This window comes from Jaculus jaculus, chromosome 1 (genome assembly GCF_020740685.1).
Source record: "Jaculus jaculus isolate mJacJac1 chromosome 1, mJacJac1.mat.Y.cur, whole genome shotgun sequence".
Taxonomy (NCBI): domain Eukaryota; kingdom Metazoa; phylum Chordata; class Mammalia; order Rodentia; family Dipodidae; genus Jaculus; species Jaculus jaculus.
Window position 1 is genome coordinate 116,654,136 of NC_059102.1, and position 25,292 is coordinate 116,679,427.

Consider the following 25,292-nt stretch of genomic DNA (forward strand, 5'->3'; position numbering starts at 1 on the left):
AAACCGCGTGATGCATAGGTTAATATTAGTGGTTAAGTATTCAGAAAAGCAGGGGGTAGGTAAGTTGCCCTTTGCATGCATTCCCAGGTACAGCCACAGCTGCTATCTGCCTGGCAGTTCTGTAGCTGATGGATTTACACTTTCCTGGTATCAGCATGATCTGTTGATTCACCAAATAAAAAAGTACCAACCTTGTTTTTATTTCTTATCTAAACTTACTTCTCTTCTTTTTGTAACAGTAAACCTTTCCTGCTGATCTTTCCTTCTTTCACAATCTTTGCTGCCTTTATAGGAGAAGCTCACTTCCATCTTGTGCGTGTGCAACTTTGTTGTTTGTCTGGGTCTCAATTCCTCCAATTTTCACTCAGCCTGCACTACCATTTTCTTGGAGGAGTGACTATACTCTGATTTCCCTGGTCTCTTCTCACCAGTCTCTATCTAACTTTGATTGCACCTCCATCCTCTTCCCAAACAAGCCAGCTTTGCACTATGGTCAGTGTGAATTTTGATGAACAGGATTGAGCACCATGCCAAGAGGGGTGAAGAGCTTCCACTTTAGAGCTAAACCGCCTGGTTTTGTCACGTGCTGTAACTTTGTCATCAAGACTTTAACTTTTACACTTCACTTCTCAGGGTGTGTAGTCCATTCAAAATACCCCCCTCCATCCCTCACCTACCTTCCAGATCTGCCCTAGCATTTACACTCCAGATCTCAGAACACCTCACCCGGATTCCTGTAACGTGCTTCCTTCCTTCTGAATTTCCTCGACGTGTTACCTACACTTCTCACTGTGCGTTCTCTCTCTCATCAGTACTATCAACTTGCATTACAGTTTTGTGATACAACAAATTCCAAGGCACTTGTAGAGTTTCAGATGATTAATTCTTTTCTGCTTGATTTACCTTCTGAAAAATCATCTCTGTGTTTTTCATTGTTGCCCTACTGGTGTTAATGAACTTAATTATACCTTCTAGTGATACTGGCATAGGCGTATGTGTTACAGATGTTGTCAGGATTGATAAAGCATGTTTTTAAGTCCAAGGAAAGACACATTTTGTAAAAATTAAGACTAAAAATGCAAGTTAGATAGTACTGTTTCCTCACTCCAATCCAGGCTCACCTAGAATCCACTCTGTCGTGCAGGGTGGCCTCGAACTCATGACACTCTCCTACCTTAGCCTTCCGCGTGCTGGACTTACAGGTAAGACGCCACGCCCGTTTTATTTACTTATGTTTTAGATCTTCCTTAATGTGACTTGATTGTTCTTTTTTTTTTTAATAAAAGGTGAATGAAATCAGTTTATAAAAGGGAAATCTGACTGGGCGTCACCCCTTGAAGACTCAATCTGCGGGTTGTCCCGGGCCTGGCCGGCGTCCAGCACCCAGGAGCGGAGCTGCGCGATCCGTACCAGCGGAACCCGTGTCAGGTAGGGCCAGCCGCGGGGACGCCGCTCGCCCCGCCCACCCGCCAACCGCCGGCGCCCGAGGCCCCGCCCCTCCTCAGGCCCCGCCCCTCGGCGCGCTCCTGGGTGCCAGGGCGCACGCGCAGGGCCCGCTGCGGCGGCGCGGCCGCCTCCGTCCCCTCCCCCAGCCAGCCCCACGGATCGTGTCGGAAACTGGTGGCCGCGACTGCTTGAGGGGCGGGCGGGCGGGGGTCGGTCGTCGTCATGGGCACCCCGTGGGATGAGCTGACCCTGACTTTCTCCCGCACGTCTATGTTCCCCTTCTTTGACATCGCCCACTACGTCGTGTCGGTGATGGCGCTGAAGCAGCAGCCAGGTGAGTGAGGGCGCCGTGGACGGCCGCAGCCCGGGGCCGGGGGCCGCCTGGATCCTGCGCTCCGGGCTGCTCCAGGACGCGAGGGGAAAGGGAGGCCGGGCGGCCGAGGCCCGGGGCACCGGCCGGAGGAGAGGGTCGGGCGTACCGCGCGGGGCTGGCCCGGCCTTCCCGGGCGGTGACCGGAGCAGCTGCCGCCCCCCGGAGCCTCGCGCGGGCTCCCGGGCTCGCCCCTTCCCGGGGACCCCTCCCCTCCCCGCCCCGCCCGGGTCCCGCTAAGGCTCAGTAACGTCGTGCACTAGAACCTCAGGCCTCAGGTGCCAGCGCCTTGCTCGGAGGGTCTCGCAAAGTGCTCGAGGAGGGCGTGGGTTTCCGTGGTCGCAGTCCCCGGAGATGGTGCACAAGCAACTGTCCTTTGTTGTGGTTCCCCCATCCGTGGAGTGAGGAGTGATCGTGTACAGTCATCCGAGTTCCTTAATCTTGTGGTGCTTTCTTGCCTCACATTCAGCATACGTTTTCTCCTGTATTGGTTTACTTTTTAAGCTGTCTCACCTTCCCCTCACATTCTGTGAATCTCCTTTGAGGTCAGGCATTCGTCTGTCTTGTCCAAAAGATGAATGAGTAAAGACTTGAGGGTGATCGCCTATCTCTCCTATGGAGCTGGCTTTTAAATCCTTGCCTGCCATAAGCATTCTTTATTTTAATTAATTAATTAATTAATTTTTTTGTTTTTCGAGGTAGGGTCTCACTCTAACCCAGGCTGACCTAGAACTCACTCTTTAGTGTCAGGGTGGCCTCGAACTCACCGCGATCCTCCTACCTCTGCCTTCTGAGTGCTGGGATTAAAGGCATGCATCACCACGCCCGGCTCTAAACATTCTTTTTTAAACTTGGAGTATTAGTTTAACCAAACCAGCAGCTTAGTTTACTACATTATATTTTTACTTTTTAGAATATATTTTATTTATTTATTTGAGAAAGAGGCAGGTAGAGAGAGAAAGGGTTGGGCAGCAGATAAAGAATGGGTGTGCCAGGGCCTCCAGCCACTGCAAATGAAATCCAGACACATGCACCACCTTTTGCATCTGTCTTACATGGATACTGGGGAATTGAACCTTGGGTCCTTAGGCTTCAAAGGCAAGCACCTTAACTTCCAAGCCAACACTCCAGCCCATACTTCATTATATAATGAGGATTTTACCTGGATAAAGGGAGTATTGTATTAAAGACAGATAATCTGCATAAGATACCGCTCCTTTGTTTTGGAAAGAACTGCGTTTTGTTCATACTCTACATTAGAAATTTGGTATTTCCTTGTATTGGCTAAATCAGTATATACCAATAACCCATGTGTTCCCTGTCAGATCCAGTTAAATAAAACTTTCGTAATGTTATTCAGATGTTATTCATCTTTTTCACTCTGTTTCTCATGGTGTACAGTAAGCTTTCCAGAGGCTACATGACATGATGCTGTGAGAAACAGAAACAAATTGTTCTTTTGGAAGCAGACGTTAAGACGATTGGCCTAAATGCACAACAATGTGCCTTTTCTCATTATGTGTCTTTTTGCTTTGGAAAATATAGTTACTTTCCATAAAGGATTATTCATAAAGTATTATTGTTAACATTTAGTTCATTTATTCTCATATTTTTGAGGCAAGCCCAACAGACTGGCTTTTTTTTTTTTTTTTTTTTATGTGAGAGAGTGAGAGTGGGAGAGAGAGTTGGCATGCCAGGGCCTCCAGCCATTGTAATTGAACTCCAGATGTGTGCACCACATAGTGCATACTTGCGTCACCTTGCATCTAGCTTAAGTGGGATCTGGAGAGTAAAAAACATGGGTCCTTATACTTTGCAGGCAAGTGTTTTAACTTCTAAGCCATCTTTCCAGCCCTCATTTATTATTATTATTATTATTTGTTCATTTATTTATTTATTTATTTGAGAGTGACAGACAGAAGTGAGAAAGACAGAAGGAGAGAGAGAGAATGGGCGAGCCAGGGCTTCCAGCCACTGCAAACGAACTCCAGATGCGTGCGCCCCCTTGTGCATCTGGCTAACGTGGGACCTGGGGAACCGAGCCTCGAACCGGGGTCCTTAGGCTTCACAGGCAAGCGCTTAACCGCTAAGCCATCTCTTCAGCCCTCATTTATTATTTTTAAATCAATGCATAACTTCTCAAAGTCTAATGTGCTTAAACAAAAGCTCTTTGGGCTCTTCAAAAGACATTTTTTTCCCCTCTATTTTAATATTTTGTATTGGAAGTGAATCTGAGGCCTCACATATGCTAGGGAAGTGCTCTGTCACTGAGCTATAACCCCAGTCCAAGTTTATTTTGAAACAGGATCTCATGTAGTCCAAGTTTGCCTCAGACTTACTATGTACACAAGGATGATCTTGAACTTCTGATCCGCTTGCCTCCACCCTGTGTGCTGAAATTACAGGCCTATGTCTCCACACCGAGTTTATGCAGTGCTGGGGCAAGCATTCTGCCAACTGATCTACATCCCCAGCTTCCCCTTAAAGAAGTTTTTAAGATATTTATTTATTTGTACTTGTGTGTATGAGTGTGTTTGTTTATGGACATGCCAGGGCCTCTTGCAAACAAGATTTTTGAGTCTAGCCTTATGTGGATGGCTGGGGAATTGAACCCCAGTTGGTAGCCTTTATGAGCAAGTGCCTTTGACCACTGAACCATCTTTCTGGTCCCACCAAAAAAAGTTTTTAAAATCTTGTTTTGCATGTGTGTGTGTGGTGGGAGCAAGGGGTTTGGGGGAGGGAGTGTCGGGCATGGAGGCCAAAGGTCAATGTTAGGTTTCTTCCTCTCCTTCTTCACCTTTTTTAAAATTATTTTTTATTTTTTATTTTTATTGAGACAGGGTCTGTTACTGAACCCAGAGCCCACTGATTGTGCTAGTCTAGCTGAGATTACAGGCATGTGTTGGGTATCCAAACTCTGATCCTCATGCTTTTGCTGCAAACACTATTGCCTCAGTCATCCCAGTCCTTCAAAGCATTTTTTTGGAGGGTTTTCTGAGGTAGGGTCTCACACTAGCCCAGCCTGACCTGGAATTCACTATATAGTCTCAGGGTGGCCTCGAACTCTCAGCTATCCTGCTACCTCTGACTCCCAAGTGCTGGGATTAAAAGCATGTACCACCACACCCGGTCTTCAGGCATTTTTTTAAAAGGTATAGCTTACATACATTATTTCCAGTTTTTAGTATAAAGTTATATGGTTTTGGATGAGTGCCATCTTGTAATTACTGTTGCAATAGAAAAATAGTGTTTTCTTCACCCTAAATTCCCTTTTCTCCTTTTGTGCAACCATTCATGTCCTCTAGTTTTCAGGGGGTTGTTGCGATCCTGAGAGTCATTTGGATAATTGAATGTTAATACAGCATTACGCCTGGAGGGGAATGTTTTTTCCCAAAGTGTGAGATGATAGAATTCACAGGACTATACCTACTTAAGCTTTTACAGGAGATGTGTTAGATTATCTATTAACTTTGACAATATTTTCAGTCCTCCATATCTGATTATTTTTATAATAAAAGCAGTTTCATTTGTGTCTGTCATGGTTACTGAGTGTGTGCTTCTTTGGGTTTTGGTCATTTGTATTTTGTACTTAGAGCTCAGTATCTTTTGCCTGTTCTTCTAGTGGGCTGGAGGTTATTTTGCTTTATTGTTTCTTTTTGAGCAGCATAACCTTTCATCCTCTTTGGCTGTCTTGTAACCGTGGCTTTTATTATAGAACTTCATGGTTAAATCTGTTTACTTTGTTTTCTTTTTGAGGTAGGGTCTCACTCTAGTCCGTGCTGACCTGGAATTCACTATGTAGTCTCAGGGTGGCCTTGAACTCATGGCAATCCTGGTACCTCTGCCTCCCAAATTAAAGGCATGTGCCACCATGCCCGGCTAAATCTGATTATTTTTTGTATAGAAGATCTGTTAATTTTATTCTAAGTGACTCCTTATGTATTAATAATTTAATGCCTCAGATTATACAACTATTCATTTATGTTCTTTTGTTAAAGTTTATATTAAAAATTAATTTCTATTTTATCTGTAATAGTTTGGTGATATATGGACCTTTCTTTGCGAGAGTGGGTGATCTCAGCAGAGTGGCTAGTTGACCTGGCTTTGCACTGAGACCATTGTTAAGGTCATTTTTCCTACATAGACTTGCGGAGGTCCCTCATATTTGTTTGTTTTCTAGACTCTCAGTTATTCTGAAATGTTACTAAAATCTCTCCAATGAATTCTGTTGGGTGTAACTTTGCCCTAGTTGCTTGCAACCAAGGATCCTCATTTCTTTTGTTAGCCTCCTTATATGGAAGAGTAGTGCTATAAAGTGCTTAATAATAGTGGTGATAGCAAAGACTTTTGTATTATGCTTGGTTTTCATGAGAATGCTTCTAAAGTTTTATCACGTGTTGTTTATTAGAGGAGGTATCTTTAAGGAAGTTTTGTTGCCTTTTTAACTTTCTAGGCTGCCTTAATACATCTTAATACAGAAGGTGACAGTGCTATTTTTATTAAAATTAAAAATGTGTTGAGCCATGTGTGGTGACTCACACCTGTAATTCTAGCACTTGGGAGCAGAGGTGGGAAGATGGGAACAAGTTTGATAGTAACACCCTATCTCAAACAAAACAAAAAATACCACTTCCAGAAAATAATCTCTTGAGATTATCATATGTGTTATTTTTTTCTGTTGACAAAGGTAGATTATAGTACTATGTTTAAACATGGTGAAATATCTTGACATTCGTGGAAGAGATTTGCTTACTTGTTGGCTATATTAGTTCAGTTTTATAGTGGTATTGATTTGATAATGCTCATATACATTTTTGCTTTTATTCATAATGGAGGGTAGTCTATCAGGTTACTCTGTTGTGTTTCAACTTCTGCTTTGGTATCAAAGGTTATTATTCTGTTGGTAGAATTGGTTGGGAGACTTTCTACCTCCTCTTCCCCATCCCTCCCCCAGTTTAAGAGGTCTATTTATAGACATTGTCTTTTTTTTTTAAGCTATCCAGTAGATTTCAAATACGAAGCTGTTTCTTGGTACATTTTAACTGGTATATCTTTCTTTTTAACCCATTAATTGTACATCATTTCAGTAATTTACATTTATCCCAGGAATTATCTGTTTCCTTTAGATTTTCAAGTCTTGGAGTAAATGTATACATCATATTCTAGACAGATTCTCTGGATCCTTCAGTAGTTTAGTCTTAACTTTTATCCACTTTATGAGGAGAAAAGCTATCACATTTTGACTAAAATATATTTGTCCAGACTCTTATGAATAGATGTACTGAGTAGCTTGTGTTGTTCTCTATTTATATGACTGACTTCTTCTTTTTTTTTTTTTTACATTTGGAGCTGATTGTGTGTTTCTCATTCATTGTTCAATTTCTGTTAGATCATTACTTAGTGTATGTGTATTCATCCTCTACTGAATTGGCAACTTTTCCTGTCTCTCAATGATTGACTTTAAAACTAGACCTGTAGCACACTAAAATTATACATCATATATGTGCAGCTGCCAGGGTTCTTTTTCTTTTTTTTTCTTTTTTGGTTTTTCGAGGTAGAGTCTTGCTCTAGTCCAGGGTGACCTGGAATTTACTATGTAGTCTCAGGTTGGCCTTGAACTCTTGGCAGTCCTCCTACATCTGTCTCCCAAGTGCTGGGATTAAAGGCGTGTACTACCACACCCAGCTTTATAAAATTTGGTTGCACCTGTGTGTGGTGCATATTATGATTAAGCTTGTAATGTCCTCTTGTTGAGTTGTTCCCTTGATCAGTATGAAGTGGCCTTCTTTATGTCTTTCACTTGCTTTTGATTTAAAGTCTACATTGTCTGTTATTAGTATAACCATACCTGCTTTTTACTAGTTCCATTTGCTTGGAATATTTTTTCTCCACTCTTTTGTCCTACGGTGGGGGTCTGTGGGTTTCTTTCTTTTTGAAAACATTTATTTATTTATGGGAGAGAGTGTATGGGTGCATCAGGGCTTCCTGCCACTGCAAACTCCAGACTCGTGCTATTTTACATGAGTACTAGGGAATTGAGCCCAGGCAATCAGGCTTTATAAGAAGCACTTTTAACCATTGAGCCATCTCTGCAGCATCAAGGTTGGTTTCTTCTTTTCCTTCCTTCCATCCTTCCGTCCTTTCTTGATTTCCTGAGGTATGGTCTCTAGCTTAGGCTGACCTGGAATTTACTATGTAGTCTCAGGGTGGCCTTGAACTCACAGCTATCCGATCCTCCTACTTCTGCCTCTTGAGTGCTGGGATTAAAGGTGTGCAGCACCATGCCCGGCTTTAAGGTGGGTTTCTTTAAAGACAAGAAAAAGATGGATTCTGTTTTCTGATCCAGTCTGTTTATGTGTGTCTTTTGATTGAACAATCGAGTCCATTGATATTCAGTGTTGTTATTGAAAGATGTGAGTTAATCCTCATGATGATTTTGTAGATTTTGGTGGCCTCTTAACTCATAGCTATCTTTTTACCTTTGCCTGTGAGTGTTGGGATTAAAGGTATGTGCCACTACATCTGGCTTGTTCTCGTTTTCATTATTAGTTTTTCTCTTTTGTAGCCTCTTAAATGTGTTTATTCTTCTCTTTAACGTACAATATTCCATCCAGTATTCTTTGTAGTGTTGCATTCATTTTTACATATTCACATAGCTGGCTTATATCATGGAATGTTTTTCTTTTCTCCTTGTATTATGAGGTATATTTTTGCTGGGTATAGTAGTTTGGGTTGGCATCTGTGGTCTTTTCAGTATTTGAAATACTCCATTCCAAGACCTTCTGACTTTCAGAGTTTTCCTTGAAAATTATAATTCCTTCCATCTTAAAAAAAATAAGGAATGTTATTCTGATGGGCTTACCTTTATAAGTGAAGAGCCATTTTTCTCTTGCAGCATTTAGTACTCTTTGTTTTGTATGTTTAGTGTTTTAACTGTACTGTGACTTGGGGAGATTCTTTTCTGGTTCTATTTGTTGTTCTATATGTACCTGGGTGGTCTTCTACCTGGATGGTCTGTTCTTTTTTATTTTTTGGTTTTTCAAGGTAGAGTCTTGCTCTAGCCCAGGCTGACCAGGAATTCACTATGTAGTCTCACTCAGGATGAGCTTTGAACTCATAGTGATCCTCCTACCTCTGCCTCTTGAGTGCTGGGATTAAAAGTGCACACCACCACACCCTGCTCCTCTCTTTTGTAAGATTTGGAAAACTTTCTTTTGTAATTTTATTGATCTGAAGCTCTTATATCCATATTTGAACATTGGTCTTAAGGTGTCCGCCATTTCTCTTGTGTTTCGCTCCTATGTTCTTTAAACTTGTCATTGTTTTCAGTCTCCCCATCTATTTCTTCTGCCTTGTCCTCAAGTCCTGATATTCTGTTCTCCAGTTGACCTATTGCTATGGCTTTCCTGAGAGCTTTTTAATTTAGTTACTTCATTTTTTTTTCTTTGAGATAGGGTCTCACTCTAGCACAGGCTTACCTGACACTCTGTAGTCCCAGTCTGGCCTTGAACTCACAGTAATCCTCCTACCTGTGCCTCCCAGGTGCTGTGATTAAAGGTGTGAACCACCTTTCCTGGAGCGTTATTTCATTTTTAATTTCCTTTTGGTTTTTCTTAAGCATCTCTTTATTGAGTTCCATTTTCATTTCTTGGTTTGGATTTCTCATTGTTTTTAGTTGATTGTGCTCTTTTGGAATTCATTTAGGTCATCTTTAAGTTTGTTGAATATAATTATCATTATCATCTTTTGTAATTAAAAATGTTTTTTGTTTATTTTTATTTATTTGAGAGCGACAAAGAGGCAGAGACAGACAGAATAGGCTCACCAGGGCCTCCAGCCACTGCAAACAAACTCCAAATGTATGAGCCACCTTGTGCATCTGGCTTTGTGGGTACTGGGGAGTCATACCTTGAACTGGGGTCCTTAGGCTTCACAAGCAAGTGCTTAACTGCTAAGCCATCTCTCCAGCCCCATGATTTGTAATTTTTATTTTTTATTTATTATTATTATTTTTAAATTATTGATACTTTATTTCACACTTGAGTTCTGTGATGATTTGTAATTAAAAAAATGTTTAAAAGTATTTTATTTATTTAGGAGAGAGAGAGGATGGATACATCAGGGCCTCTAGCCACTGCAAACAAACTCCAGATGCATGTCCTACCTGTGTATCTGGTTTATGTGGGTACTGGGGGATCAAACCTTGGTCCTTAGGCTTTGCAGCTAAGCGCCTTAACTGCTAAGTCATGTCTCCAGTCCTTGTTTTGTAATTCTTTTTTAAAAATATCTTTAAAACGTATTTTTAATTATTTAGTTATTTATTTGAGAGAGAAAGAAAGAATGGGGGCACCAGGGCCTCTAGCCACTGCAAATGAACTCCAGATGCATGTGCCCCCTTGTGCATGTGGCTTTTGCCGGTCCTGGAGAATTGAACTGGGATCCTTTGGCTTTGCAGGCAGATGACTTAACCGCTAAGTCATTTCTCCAGCCCTAATATATTTTTAAGTGAACAGAAAGTTAGAGCCTTCATAGGTCTTGGTTAAGGAGTGATTTTGGAAGAGCTCATGACGTCAGGAGACCAGTGTTTGAACTCTATCAGTAATGTGCTGGGTTACTTGGGATGAGAACTTTGAACTCAGTTTTTTATTTGTACAGTAAATTGTCTGGACAGGAGCATCAGCAGAAAACAGTCTCTCTGTTAAAATAACTATATATTTTAGCAGTCTGACTAGATTCTGCTAACAAAAATCCAGCAGTGGAGTTTAACTTCACTTTCTGGTTTGCATGTATTTTGTTTGGGCATAATAAGTACTTGCTGTTTCTTGGTTATCGGATCCAGTCAGTATGATGTCATCAGTGTAGGAGGCCAGTGTGCTGTTGTATGACCATAGTCTGTGGGCCATGTTAGGAGGAAAATAAACATAGACCCAAAGCAAGACTGTGATGGCTTAATGGAGTACAGTGTGCTTCTTTCCTTTGAATTAGTATGGAGAAAAAAAAGCAATTAGTAGGTTATAAGAGTTGTGTTAACTTGATCTAGTACAAATACTACATCTTAAGTACCAGTTGCAGTTGAAACTACTCCCTGTCTCTAGAATGATATCTTGCTTCAAAAAACAAAAGTGGGGCTGGAGAGATGGCTTAGCGGTTAAGCGCTTGCGTGTGAAGCCTAAGGACCCCGGTTCGAGGCTCGGTTCCCCAGGTCCCACGTTAGCCAGATGCACAAGGGGGCACACGCGTCTGGAGTTCGTTTGCAGAGGCTGGAAGCCCTGGCGCGCCCATTCTGTCTCTCTCCCGCTATCTGTCTTTCTCTCTGTGTCTATCGCTCTCAAATAAATAAATAAAAATTAAAAAAAAAAAGTCTTTGCCAAGACCAATATATTAAAAAAAAAAAAAAGTGGCGTTGGAGATGTGGCTCAGAAGTAAAAGTTGCTTGCTTGTAAAACCTGCCAGCCTGGGTTCAATTACCTAGCCACCCACATAAGCCTGGATGGGCATTCTTTTGCAGTGGCAAGTGATCCTGGCATGCCTGTACACACATGTACACACACACATGCTCCCTTTGCCAACCTCATCCTTCCCTCAGGTGTACATGCAGTTTATATGTGCGTGCGCGCACACACATATATGTATATATGTATATCTGTATATATGACACTCAGGAGGCAGAGGTAGGAGGATCGCTGAGAGTTTGAGGCCACCCTGAGACTACATAGTGAATTACAAGGACAGCCTGGACTGGAAAGAGACCCAACCTTGAAAAACAAAACTATATACATATACATACGCATACACACACACACACACACACACACACGTATGTATGTATGTGTGTATACATATATACACACATACATACAGGCACACACACACACACATATATATATATAGTATGTATATTTTTATAATAATGTGTGTGTGATATTTGTGTGTGTGTGTGTGTGTGTGTCTGTCCATCTGTCCTAGGAAGGAAGAGTTATAGTATAGTTATTGACATTTCAGTGTTTTGGCAAGTAATGACAATATTCCTTTTTTCAATTTTATTTTTATTTATAAGAGAGAGAGAGAGAGAGAGAATGGGCATGCCAGGGCCTCTAGCCACTGCTAATGAACTCCAGATGCATGTTCCAACCCATGTGCATCTGCCTTATGTGGGATCTGGAGAATCAAACCTGGGTCCTTAGGCTTCACAGGCAAGCACTTTAACTGTTAAGCCATCTCTCCAGCCCCATTTGAAATATTTAAAAAAATATTTATTTATTTGAGAGAAAGAAAGAGGCAGAGAGAGAGAGAGGGAGGGAGGGAGGTGGAGGGAGGGAGGGAGAGAATGGGCACACCAGGGCCTCCAAGTCATTGCAAATAAGCTCCAGATGCATGTGCCACCTTGTGCATTTTTCTTATGCTGGTTACTGGGGAGTTGAACCTTGGGTCCTTAGGCTCCACACACAGTGGCCTTAACCATTAAGCCATCTCTTAGCTCTCATTTAGAATTTTAATTTTTTTTTGTTTTTTTTTTTTTGAGGTAGGGTCTCACGCTAGCCCAGGCTGACCTGGAATCCACTATGTAGTCTCAGGGTGGCTTTGAACTCATGGTGATCCTCCCACCTCTGTCTCCTGAGTGCTGGGATTAAAGGTGTGCTCCATCACACCCAGCTATCATTTAAAATATTTTGATGTGGTCTGGAGAGATGGTTTAGTGGTTAAGGTGCTTGTCTGCAAAGCCTAAGGACCCATGTTCAACTCTCCAAGTCCCACGGAACCAGATGCACAGTGGTGCTTGCAATGTCACACATGTGCCACAAGGGGCTTCACGAGTCTGGAGTTTGTTCACAGCAGGTTGAAGGTCCTGGTACATCTATTCTCTCTCTACCTCTCTATCTCCAAAATAAAAAAACAAATAAAAAAAAATTAAAAATATTTTGATGTTAAAATTCATATGTGGGGCTGGAGAGATGGCTTCCAGCGGCTAAGTGCTTGCCTGTGAAGCCTAAGGACCCCGGCTCGAGGCTCAGTTCCCCAGGTCCCACTTAGCCAGATGCACAAGGGGGCGCACGCGTCTGGAGTTTGTTTGCAGAGGCTGGAAGCCCTGGCGCGCCCATTCTCTCTCTCTCCCTCTATCTGTCTTTCTCTCTGTGTCTGTCGCTCTCAAATAAATAAATAAATAAAAAAAAAAAATTCATATGTGATTATTTTGATTATCTTGATATTAGGTTCAGGTTGCAATGTTACAACTTTTGCTAAGCATTTTTGGGGACATAATCCTATTGATAGCATATTTTATTTTAAAAAACATTTAAAATTGTGTGTGTGTATGGGTGCACTTGGGTCTCTTACCACTGCAAATGAACTCTGTGTGTGTGCCACTTCACATCTAGCTTTGCGTGGGTGCTGGGGAGTCAAATTTGTGTCAGCAGGCTTTGTAAGCAAATGTCTAACTGCAGAACCATCTTTCCAGACCTGGTTGCATATATTAAACATCTTAACTCAATGTAGGACAGAAAATTTTTTTCTTTCCTAAATGTATGTTGAAAATTATTCAAGTTGGGTTGGAGAGATGGCTTAATCATTAAGGCATTTGCCTGCAGTGCCTACTGACCTGGGCTCAATTCCCCAGTGCCCACATAAAGCCAGATGCAGAAAGTAGTGCATCTGGAGTGTGTTTGCAGTGGCTAGAGGCCCTTGTGTACCCATTCTGTCTTTCTCTTTTTGCAAATAAATAAAAAATAAAATAATTAAATAAAATTAAGTTGCAGGAAGTTTTTCTTGCTGATAGAATTTTGAAAATTGGGCAAGGTAGGACAGATATGAGGGAGATACCTTCTCCTCCCACCTCCTCTCTTGCTGATTCTTTCTGCCAAGTAATTGGGTAAATGAATGAATAAATGACTAAATAAATAAATTTCATTGATTTAGGACTGTTGCATTTACTTTCACTGCCAGAGTACGTCATCCTTATTCCGAACTCAAAAGAATTATGTGTTTGATTTAGAGAATTGAGGAGCAGCCCAAGGGTTTCATTTTGTCATATCTCTGTTGTCAGTGATCAGTCTATTCAACAGGTAAATCATTTAACAGGGTATAAAAGTGTGTTTATGTATGTTCACTCCCTTAATTTAAATACTGATTAGATATAAATTCCATTTTATAAAATATGATACTTAATTGAAGAAGATGTGGCTCTGCCCGGAAGTTACAAAACTAATGACAACCCCTCTATGACTTGTGAAAGCCTAGGTCAGGAAAATTGGTGGTAATACAATTTCAGAGTCTCAAAGATTAAATTAGGAACTTTTTGTATGGACAAATCATGTGATTATTCCCCTATATCCATCTCTTCCTCCCTGCTCCCACTCCACTGAGAGCCCTCCTCTGTGATACTCACCATGGGGTTATGGGTTATGAATGTGGCAGTCACTCTGGGGTGGAGGAGAGCAATGCCTCAGGATAGGGTACTTCTTCCCACTTTGTGGCTCCTAGTTTTCTACCCCTTCTTCCTTAGTGTCCCCTGAGCCTTGGTGGATGTGTTAAAAGTGGGCTGTAGTGTTGAGGTCTCTGCAACCTTGGATTTATGCTGTGATACTTTTTGAGTGTCTTCATTGGCTTTCGTTATCTCCCTGGCATAGGTTGTCAAGAAGTGTAGAGCAGTACTCATGCTTAATTTGCCATTTTCTCTGTGGTTTTACCTGGGGTCCTGGCAGATGTACTCTAGGTGGCACATATCATGGTAGGCATTTGGCTGTCTTTTCTTGTCATGTTGATGGGTTTTCATTCTCCCCAGTGTTTGCTGTGTTCTATAAAAAAGAAAACAGATTGTCCAACTGAGTGTGAGAGCAGCATGGGATAAAGGGGAACTAACCATACTTAACTGAGAGATTTTGATGGGTGTAGCCACTTTTTGGGTCAAAGACTTGTGGGATCTACTCTTTGGAGTCTATGACTGTCATCTCCATAGGATTGTGCCTTCGTTTCTAGTACCAACAATGTCTCTTATCCAATTAGAGAGCAGTTGGTTATCCACTTAGGCTGAGTGCCACTATGGCACAGGTGTGTCCATCTTCTGCTGGTTGATTTCATATGTAGCAGGATTCCCTGCTTGTTCATGCTGTTGATGACTGTTACCCCCAGCAGCTTGTGTAGCACTTCCCAGCATTATGAGGACTGGCCACAGAAAAGCTGCCTTCCTTCTAAATTCCAGTGTGATCTCTCCTTTTCCTGTGTTAGCAGCTTGTGGTATCTTTAGCAATTGGGTCTTGCCTTTTAGCTCTCTGGTGGGTAGATTAACAGTTTTATAATGGAGATTTTATGATCCAAACTAAGTATGTGATAATGTCTTAAGAGAAACAAATTAGTGAAGTTATTTTGATAGGCTTAATCAGAAATGAGTATTGAATGAATAAGTACTATGTGTGAAAACATTTGGCAGATTTGATTTGGATTGTTTTCGTGGTTAAAGGAAACCTGGGTGTATTTGGCTATGGCTTCTTAGCAGCAAAATGTGGAGTGTAGAATAAAGGTAATGCTGTATCTGTTGTTAGAACAACACTAAATATAGAGGCACCAGCCAACACTCTGAATTCATAAATTACTTTGGGTCCCAGGGTAACTTCATAGGGACTGTGCTGTGTTGCAGTGCTGTCATCTCATTCAGGTGGAGGTTCTGTTTGAAGATCTCATCCTTAGTTGAATGCCTATGTGAGATTGAGACTGTTGTAGTTACCTTGTTGTTGCTGGGACAAAGACCCAACATAAAGAAGCTGATGGAAAAAAGTGTTTATTTTGGCTTACACTGTTGAGTGGAAGCTGCATAAAGGCAGGGGAAAGATGGACATCACTTCTGCCACAGCAGCAGGAGAGTGAGCCGAGCTCTGGCAAGGGGGAGCTGGCTATAACATCCCTAAGCTCACCTGCAACAACATATACCTCCTCCAGAAAAGCTCCACTTCCCAAATTGCCACCAGCTGGGGAACAAGCATTTAAAACACGTGAGTTTGTGGGGAACAGCTGATTCAAACCACCACAGAGACACACACGGAAACATGAATATAGGGTAGAGAAAGAAAAAGAGAAATGAGGGGTTGAGGAGATGATTCAGTAGGTAAGAGCTCTTACTGTGTAAACTTGAGGACTTAAGTTCCAGCCTCAGCACTCCTGTGAGAGGCCAGGCATAGCTGAACACTGTAACTCCAGGTGTGCAGAACAGGAGGACTGTGGGAGTTGTGGCCAGCTAGTCCAACCCAAGCACTGTGAGTTCAGTTCAGTGAAAGTCTTAAGGAAATAAAGTGAGAGAATGATAGAAGAGGACACCAATGTCCTCTACACTTGTGCAGTTGGGAAGAGTGCATTTGCCCACATGCATATACATTCACTCCACACATATCACATATGCCAAAAAAGGGGGGGGGAGGTAAAGGTGTGTGCCTTTGTGTGTGTGTGTGTGTGTGTGAGAGAGAGAGAGAGAGAGAGAGAGAGAGAGAGGGAGAGAGAGAGAGAGAGAGAGGGAGAGAGAGAGAGAATATGAAGACTAGATATAGTCACCCTTCAGAAGAGGAGTGCAGTTGAATGGTGTTTCAAAACTAACTTTTCTTCCAGTTGGGAACAGTCACCATTTCTTGAGTTATCACCAAATCACCTTGACTTCATTTCACTTGACAGGATGTTTGTACCACTTAAAATTCACATCTGCTGGGCTGGAGAGATGGCTTAGGGGTTAAGGTGCTTGCCTGTGATGCATAAGGACCTGGGTTCAATTCTCCATGTTCCGCATAAGCCAGATACTCATGGTGTATTTGTCTGGAGTTCATTTGTAGTGGCTAGAGTCCCTGGCATGGCCATTCATTCATTCTCTCTCTCCCCCTCTGTCTTTAATAAATAAATAAATAATAATTTAAAAAGTTCACATCTGCCAACTCATGTTATGCTTAAGCACATTTTGTGAAGTGGTAGATTGCACTAAGATTTCTATTCCCTCCCCTTTTCCCTGAACACATATAAGTGAATTCCCATGTTATATGCTGGTGGGTTGATATCATTCTTCTAAATGCACCACACATTTGCATAGTTCTTATTTCTTTTTCTTGACATAGTTAGTCCTTTCCATAAGAAGTCACATCAGTTAATAGTTTGGTTATGCATTATTGCAAACCTCCTTCTGTGTATTACCTTCAGGTGTTTATAGAAACATTATTTGCTGTTTTCTCTTGTAAATAATTTGTGTACATAACACACACACACACACACACACTTGCTTTTTTTGCCATGCCAGTACATATACTGTGTATAGGTATGTTGTATTCTGCAAGTTGTGACATAGTTTATTGAAATTTTGCATATGCAGTTAATAAATGAACATTTTAATTAAAAATTCAAGTGTAATTAAGTAATATAATGAATAGATTTTAAAGTTCCTTTGATTATTTTTATTTTTGCTTAGTTATTGGAGAGAAAGAGAGAAAGAGGTGGTGGTGCGGGGGAGAGATTGAACACGCCAGGGCCTTCAGCCACAGCATACGAACTCCAGATGCATGCACCACATTGTGTATCTGGTTTACTTGGGTACTGGGGAATAGAACCTGGATCCTTTGGCTTTGTAGGTAAGTGCCTTAACCACTAAGTCATCTCTCCAGACCAGAATACTGTTATTTTTAAAATTTTATTTATTTATTTATTTACTTATTGTGTTTTTGAGGCTAGGTCTTGCTCTAGCCCAAGCTGACCTGGAATTCATTATGTAGTCTCAGAATGGTCTTGAACTCACAGCAATATTCCTACTTCTGCCTTCTGAGTGCTGGGATTAAAGGCATGTGCCACCATGCTCAGTCTATTTATTTATTATTTTTATGAGAGGGAGAATATGAATATGGGTGTACCGAGGCTTCTAGCCACACTGCAGATGAACTCCAGACACGTTTCATCTTGTATATCTGGCTGTACATGGGTACTGGAGAATTGAACCCAAATTCTTAGGTTTTCAGGCAAGTGCCTTAGTTACTGAGCCATTTCTCCAGTCCCAAGAATACTATTATTCTTGTTTTTAAACCTTTTCTATTTTGTTTATTTATTTATTAGAGGAGAGACACACACAGAGAGAATTGGTGTGCCAGGGCCTCTAGCCACTGCAGACGAACTCCAGATGCACACGTAACCATGTGCATCTGGCTTATGTGGTTTCTGGGGAATTGAGTTTGGGTCCTTAGAGTTCGCAGGCAAGCACCTTAACTGCTAATCCATCTCTCCAGCCCTAAAATATTTTTATTCATTTATTTGAGAGAGAGAGAGAAAGGGGCAGAGAGAGAGAAAATATATGGACCTGCCACGGTCTGTAACTGCTACAAAGGAACTCCAGGCCCATGTGCCATTTTTTTTTTTTTTTGTGCACCTGTCTTTACATGAGTACTGGGGAATTGAAGCCAGGCCGTCCTTAGGGTTTGCAGGTAAGTGTCTTAACCACTAAGCTATCTCTAAAACCCTGCTATTATTCTTTTTAAAAATATTTTATTTATTTATTTAAGAGGGAAAGGGGCAGAGGGGGGAGGGGGAGGGAAAACAGAGTATATGGTCTAGAGAGAGAGGGAGGGAGGGAAGGAGGGAGAAAGAGAAAGAGAAAGAGAGTATATGGTTTAGAGAGAGAGAGAGAGAGGGAGGGAGGGAGAAAGAAAGAGAGTATATGGTCTAGAGAGAGGGAAGGACAGGGAGAGAGTATATGGTCTTACCAGGGCCTCTTGCCACTGTAAATGAACTCCAGACACATGTGCCACATTTTGCATTTGTCTTTATGTGAGTGCTGGGAAATTGTACCTAGAGTGGTAGACTTTGCAAGCTAGGGCCTTTAACTGCTGAGCTATCTCTCTAGTCCTGAAAAATTTTCTCTCATCCCTTTCTAATGCAAACATTTATTATCATTATTATTTTTTGCATTGTGGTCCTGAGGATCGAACCAGGTCCTTGTGCCTGCTAGGTAAGCATTCAACCATCGAGCTACACCTTTAGTCTTCTGTTATTTGAGACAGGGTTTTAGTTTATAACCCAGCTTTCCCTTGATCCCTTTTGCTTTAGCAATCTGAGTGTTAGGGTTATGGGTGTGTGCCACTATGCCCAGCTAAAAGTCTTAAATTTTGATAAGACTTCATTTATAATCTTTTCTTTTTTTTTCATACTTACGTATTTGTGTGTGTGTGTGCATACGTACACACTAAGATATTTTATTGTTACAAACAACAGATGTGCCGCTTTATTTTAATCTAGTTTAATGTGGGTGCTGGGGAATTGAACCTGTACTGGTCAACTGTACGACTGCAAAGAAATTCCTTTAACCTCGGAGCCATCTTCCTAGCCCTTGTAAATCTTTTCCTTCTTGGCTTTATTCAAGTTAAGTGCATTGCTTCTCTTATTCCTAGATTGCTAAAATAGAGAATCGGGACTAGTTTTTATGAAGTGGCTTTTTGCTATCTCTAAAGGAATGACCATAATAGTTGGTTAATATAATGAATGATCTGATGTTAATGAACTTCTAAATACTGAGCTTTCCTTTATTTTTATTTTTTTGGCTTTCGAGGTAAGGTCTCACTGTAGGACAGGCTGACCTGAAATTCACTGTGTAGTCTCAGGGTGGCCTTGAACTCACTGCTATCCTCCTACCTCTACCTCTACCTCCCAAGTGCTGGGATTAAAGAGATGCGTCACCATGCCTGGCTTTCCTTTAGTTCTTTTTCTTGCTTTTCTTTTCTTTTTTGTTAAGTAGAAACTTTGTATAGACACTTTTTTTTTTTTTTTTTTTTTGAGTCAGGGTTTCACTCTAGCCCAGAATGACCTAGAACACCCAGTGTAGCCCAGGCTGTTCTCAGACTCACAGTGATCCTCCTACCTCAGTCTCTTCAGTGCTGGAATCAAAGGCATGACCCATTGCACCCAGCTTTTCCTTTAATTATTTGATATTATTAGCTTTACTATGATTATTTTATCTTTTCGAAAAACTACTGATTTCATTTATTAATGTCTTTATGTCTTGTAAGTTAGAGTTTAGTATATCCCTACCATCTTCCTCCTCCTCCTTTCTCTTCCAATTAAAAAAAAATATTTTTTTATTTGAGAGAGAAAGAGACAGACAGAGAAAGAGAGAATGGGCATTCCAGGACTTCTAACCACTGCAAACAAACTCCAGATGTATTTGCTACCTTGTGCATCTGATATATGTGGGTACTAAGGAGTTGAACCTTGGTCTTTGTGCTTCATAGGCAAGTGCCATTATAGTCCAGATGTTTGTGCCACCTAGTGAGCATTGGTGACTTTGCACTTGCCTCACCTTTGTGCATCTGGCTTATGTGGGATCTGGAGAGTAGAACATGGGTCCTTAGGCTTTGCAGGCAAATGCCTTAACTGTTAAGCCATCTCTCCAGCCCTGATATCTCTTTTTAAAGAGACATTTTTATCCTCTTACAATTTTTTTTTTTTTTTTTTTGGCATGCTAGTGACTGAGCTTAGAGCAACATCCTTAAATTTTATAATGTGCTTCCTCTGGTATTTAAATCCATGCTGTTTCAACACTGGCAGAAAAATGGATAGTGGTGGGCACAATGAGAACAGAGGAAATACCTTCACATATGATGCTGACTGGATGTGAGGCCAGCCCTCACAGGAAGTCCAGCGTCATTATCTTATGACTGAGGATCATTGCAGTCAGCAACATGGCAAGTTAAAAGCTGATGATGTGTGGAACACTTCTTCAGGCACATAAGGACCTCTTTATTTCTTGATCTTGACATTCTAAATGTGTAGGCAAATTTTTCTTCTTCAGAATAACCTCCATGTGGTTATGTTTGGTGAGAGCAATACAGGTGATGTATTTTTGGTAGAAACACTGCTGCAGTGATGTTATGTTCTTAGTGCATCATATCTAGTATCACCTGATGTTGGTTACAGTTATGTTTATAGGATATCTCTACTCTATTGTTTATATCTATGATTAACAAGTGTTTTGTAATACTTACTCCTTATCAACCTTTTTGCCTTTTGGTTTTTCTTCTATATCTAGCCTGTCACATTGAAAGTTTATTTATTTTAGTCTCATATTTTCTAAAGTTCTTATGATTATGAACCTTTCTTAATATATTATTTTGGCATAGTCTTTGTAAGTACTTACAGTTAGATTTGGGATAAAAGGAAATAGCAAGTTAGAAGATTGTTTATAAACTGTCTGATATTAGGAAACTGGCAAGAGTAGATCAAATGGTATTATAAGGGTGTCAACATCAGCCACTGAAAAAGTATTTCTAGTATTCATGTCTATAACCCCAGAATTTGGAAGGCTGAGGTAAGAAGACCACCATAAATTTGAAGCCAACTTAGGCTACAGAGTGGGTTCCAAATTAGCCTTGCTTAGAGTGAGACCTTAAAAAGCAAGAGAAAAGGCTCATATTCTGGTGAGGAGTGACTGAATGATTATGTTTTGCCTGGGAATACTAAAGGAAGCCTGAGAGTCTTAGAGAGAGCAGATGACATTTTTGCTGGGTATTAAATAATGACTAGGAGATCATCCATTGAGTGGATAAGGCAAGGGAAGGCTTGACAGAGGAGCAATGTGCACTCAAGCACAAAGCCTATCACCATCTCTACGCTATTAGTAGTCATGGGACCAGGGCAAGGTCCCCTCTAGACATGCATTCAGATTGTTCTTGAGTAAGGATGAGACAGTTTCTGTACATGCAAGGCAAGCAGTCTACCACTGTGCTGCTATATTCTGAGCCCAGTTTTCTGCTTCTGCTGCAAATGAAACCAGTCTTTGCCTCAGTAGTAAATGCACTAATGAAGACTTTAGAAAATAATTATTTTTGTGGGGGCCTGGGGAGATGCTTAGCAGTGAAAGGCACTTGCTGGCAAAGTCTGTCAGTCTGGGGTTCAACTCTCCAGCTACCCACATAAAGTGCATTCATTTGTAGCAGTGAGAGAACCTGGTGTGCCCACACACACACATACCTGCAAATAAATAATTTTTAAGAATATACATATTTTTTTACAAGAGAAATTAGCATACCAGGTACTTTAGTCACTGCAGTTGAACTCCAGATGTGTGTGCCACCTTGTGCCCTTGTGTTACCTTGTGCGTTTGGCTTACATGGGAGTGGGAGAGTCAGACATGGGTCCTTAGGCTTCACGGGCAAGTGTTTTAACCAATAATCCATCTCTTTAGCCCAAGATAAGTATTTTTTTTTTAAAAGAAAGGAATTTTTAGTCTTTTTCTGAATAACAAATGATAATATTTTTAATGATTGTGTTTGGCACACTTGTGAATAAGTTACTGGGAATTGTAAATTTAGCTTATCTTTAGTGCACTGGGTCCTTGGGGCTTGTTTAAAAAATACACAACTCTCAGACCATGTGTTTCCTATCCTGTTTCAGGGGCAGCAGCAGTGGCATGGCAGAACCCCCTGTCAAGCTGGTTCACTGCAATGCTCCACTGCTTTGGCGGAGGAATTTTATCCTGTATACTGCTTGCAGAGCCCCCATTGAGGTTTCTTACAAACCACACTCATATTTTACTGGCATCTTCAATCTGGTAAGCTGCCATTATAGTGTACTTGAGACATTTAAAAATGTTTTCTAAATTGTAGTAAAGGTATTTTTTTTTTCTTTAAAAACATATTATGATGTTAAGAGGTTAATGAATATGCAATGAAGGAAGCTAAATAATGCCAGAGGTTTAAGGGCACAGTCCATCTCTTTCTTGCCTTTTCTTGTTTTCTCCCACAGGCTATTATTACAGTTGTCATACATCTGTTCAGTCAGGACACATCAAATATTTGGCCCACACAGGGTGGGAAGGAGTGTCCAGAGATATTGTCCCTCTTCCACACAATGATTGACTACTTCATTCATAACCCATAACCCATTGTTGAAGACCAGGAGCCCCACTAAGGAGGGCCCTCGGTGGAATGGGGGCCAGGGAAAGGGGATATAGTAGTAAAATACAAGAGGAATGGGACCGGGACCAACATGGTAAAATTAATATTTAAAAATATTTTTCAATATAAATTAATAAAAAATTAAAAATATTTGGCTCAAATAGTTTATTTTGTGCACCAAATTCATACACACAGAATTATAACACAATAAAAATCATGAATGTGATTTACCAAACAAAAAATGCAAGTGATTATGACTCATATAATTCTTGTTATGCTCTTTGCTGAATTGTTAAGATCCACCTGAAATCTTTAAGCATTAATTTTGTACTTAAAAATTATTTATGTCTTTTATTTGAGAGAAATAGGGGGGCAGATACACACACACACACACACACACACACACACAGGGAGAGAGAGAAAGAGAGAGAGAGAGCGAGCGAGCGAGTGCGGGCGGGGGGAGAAGAATGGGCATGCCAGGGCCTTCAGCACTGCAAACGAACTCCAGAAGCATGCACTGCCTTGTGCATTTGGCTTACATGTCTCCTGGGGAATTGAACCTGGGTTTTTTGGTTTTGCAACCAAGTGCCTTAACTGCTAAGCCCTCCCTCCAGCCCAATTTTGTACTTCTGAAGTGACAAAAATGTTATAGGAATTGCTTTGGATTCTTGCAAGTCCAAATCTAGGCATCTGTGTTGGTTTGATTCAGGTGTCCCCCGTAAATTTAGGTGTTCTGAATGCTAGGTTCCCAGTTGATGGGGATTTAGGAGTTAACACCTTCTGGAGGCAGCGTATTGTTGGGGGAGGCCTTATGGGTATTATAGCCAGTTTCCCCTTGCCAGTGTTTGGCACACTGTCCTGTTGCTGTTGTCTACCAGATGTTGGCCACCCTCTGCTCATGCTATTGTTTTCCTCTGTCATCATGGAGCTTCCCCTTGAGTTTGTAAGCCAAAATAAATCCTTTTTCTCACAAGCTGTTTTTGGTTGGGTGATTTCTGCTATCAATGTGAACCTGACTGCAACAGTAAAAAGTTGGTACCAAGAGTTGTGCCATTGCTGTTTGAAGCCTGACTGGCTTGGCCTTTTGGAACTGCTTTGTAGGAGGATGTGGATGAATTTGAAATTGTGGCCTAAGGGATGCCTTGCAGTGTTGTAAGTACAGCTTAATGGACTATTCTAGTCAGAGTTGAAAGACTTGAATGAAGTAAGAACTAAGGACTGTGAGGTTTAGCTTATGAGAGTGAGAAAGAGCTTTGCCTGGACTGGGCTAGAAGCAGTTTGTGTGGGAGGCTTATTGTTATGCCCATATCCTCAGTATTTGTGCAGGGTTGCATTGCATAACAATGGACTTGTGTGAACAGAGGGATGTGGCACAGAAAAATGTGATCTTTGGGTGAAACTGTGCTCATTCAGCTACATTTGAAAGATTACAACAGTTGAGGTTGGGCCAGCTGACCTGCATTGAAATGACAGAAAGAATGCAATCTTTTGAAGGGGCCTGAATGCTGAAGCGTGTCCTGTTATTCAAAGTCTGCTTTATTCTCACCAACCCCCCCCCCCCACAGTAACAAATTGGCACCCCACCTGGTATTATGGAGTATAGGAAATGCAGGAAAGAAAGGGTCATTAAGTTTGCAACATAGACTTGTGTTTTGGAAATGGCCATGGGCCCTGTGAAGCAGGTTTGCTTGATGCCTGCATGGAGATCCTATGGAGCTGTGAGGATGAACTGTAGGTTGCAGTGGAGACCCAGTGGAGATGCCAGGACCACAAGATGGTGCTAAGGAAAGCTGTTGGCCACGGATGAAGTTTTCCAGGACTATGAGTAGTCTGGGTGAATGGTTGGAATTGGAACTTCAGAGACTTGTTGCTGGTTGGAATTATTGGACTTGGAGATTTATCACTGACTAGAGTTGTTGGACTTGGAGCTACAGAGTTTGATGTTTGTCTGGTTGTTTTAAATCTTGTGTTGGTTGAATATTTCTTTGCTATGTCCAATGCTGTCTTTGCAGTGTGAGTGTTTATTCTGTGCCATTATGGGTTTATTGGTATTATGTCTCAGTTAAAAAACCTTACATTATGGGGATGTTTGAACATCATTAGGGTTGATAAAGACTATGGGGACTTTTAAAGTTGGACTGGATGCATTATATTTTACATCATGGATGGTTATCAGTTTATGGGGTCGAGGGGCTGAATGTAGTGGTTTGATTCAGGTGTCCCTCATAAACTAGGTGTTCTGAATGCTAGGTTTCCAGCTGATGGAGATTTGGGAATTGATGCCTTCTGGAGGCAGTGTATTGTTGGGGGTGGGCTTATGGGTATTATAGCCAGTGTCCCCTTGCTGGTGTTTGGTACACTTTCCTATTGCTGTTGTCTATTTGATGTTGGCCAGGAGAAGATGTCCACCCTCTGCTTATGCCACCATTTTCCCTGCCATCATGGAGTTTCCCCTTGAATCTGTAAGCCAAAATAAACCCTTTTTCCCACAAGCTGCTGTTGATCAGGTGATTAATGCTGACAATGTGAACCTGACTGCAGCATCATCCTTAACTAAATTAAGAATGTATCAATAAGGGCTG

At 41.3% G+C, this 25,292-nt stretch overlaps 1 protein-coding gene across 1 annotated transcript in view; it reads left to right on the plus strand.

Annotated features, from left to right (window-relative positions):
- The first annotated feature begins 1,655 nt into the window (after positions 1-1,655).
- Positions 1,656-25,292, plus strand: part of Tmem38b (transmembrane protein 38B) — a 48,182-nt gene continuing 24,545 nt past the window's right edge. The window contains exons 1-2 of the mRNA XM_004656982.2: positions 1,656-1,780; positions 22,208-22,364. Coding sequence (XP_004657039.1) covers positions 1,669-1,780; positions 22,208-22,364 — 269 coding nt within the window. The 5' untranslated portion in view covers positions 1,656-1,668. The remainder of the gene's footprint in view (positions 1,781-22,207; positions 22,365-25,292) is intronic.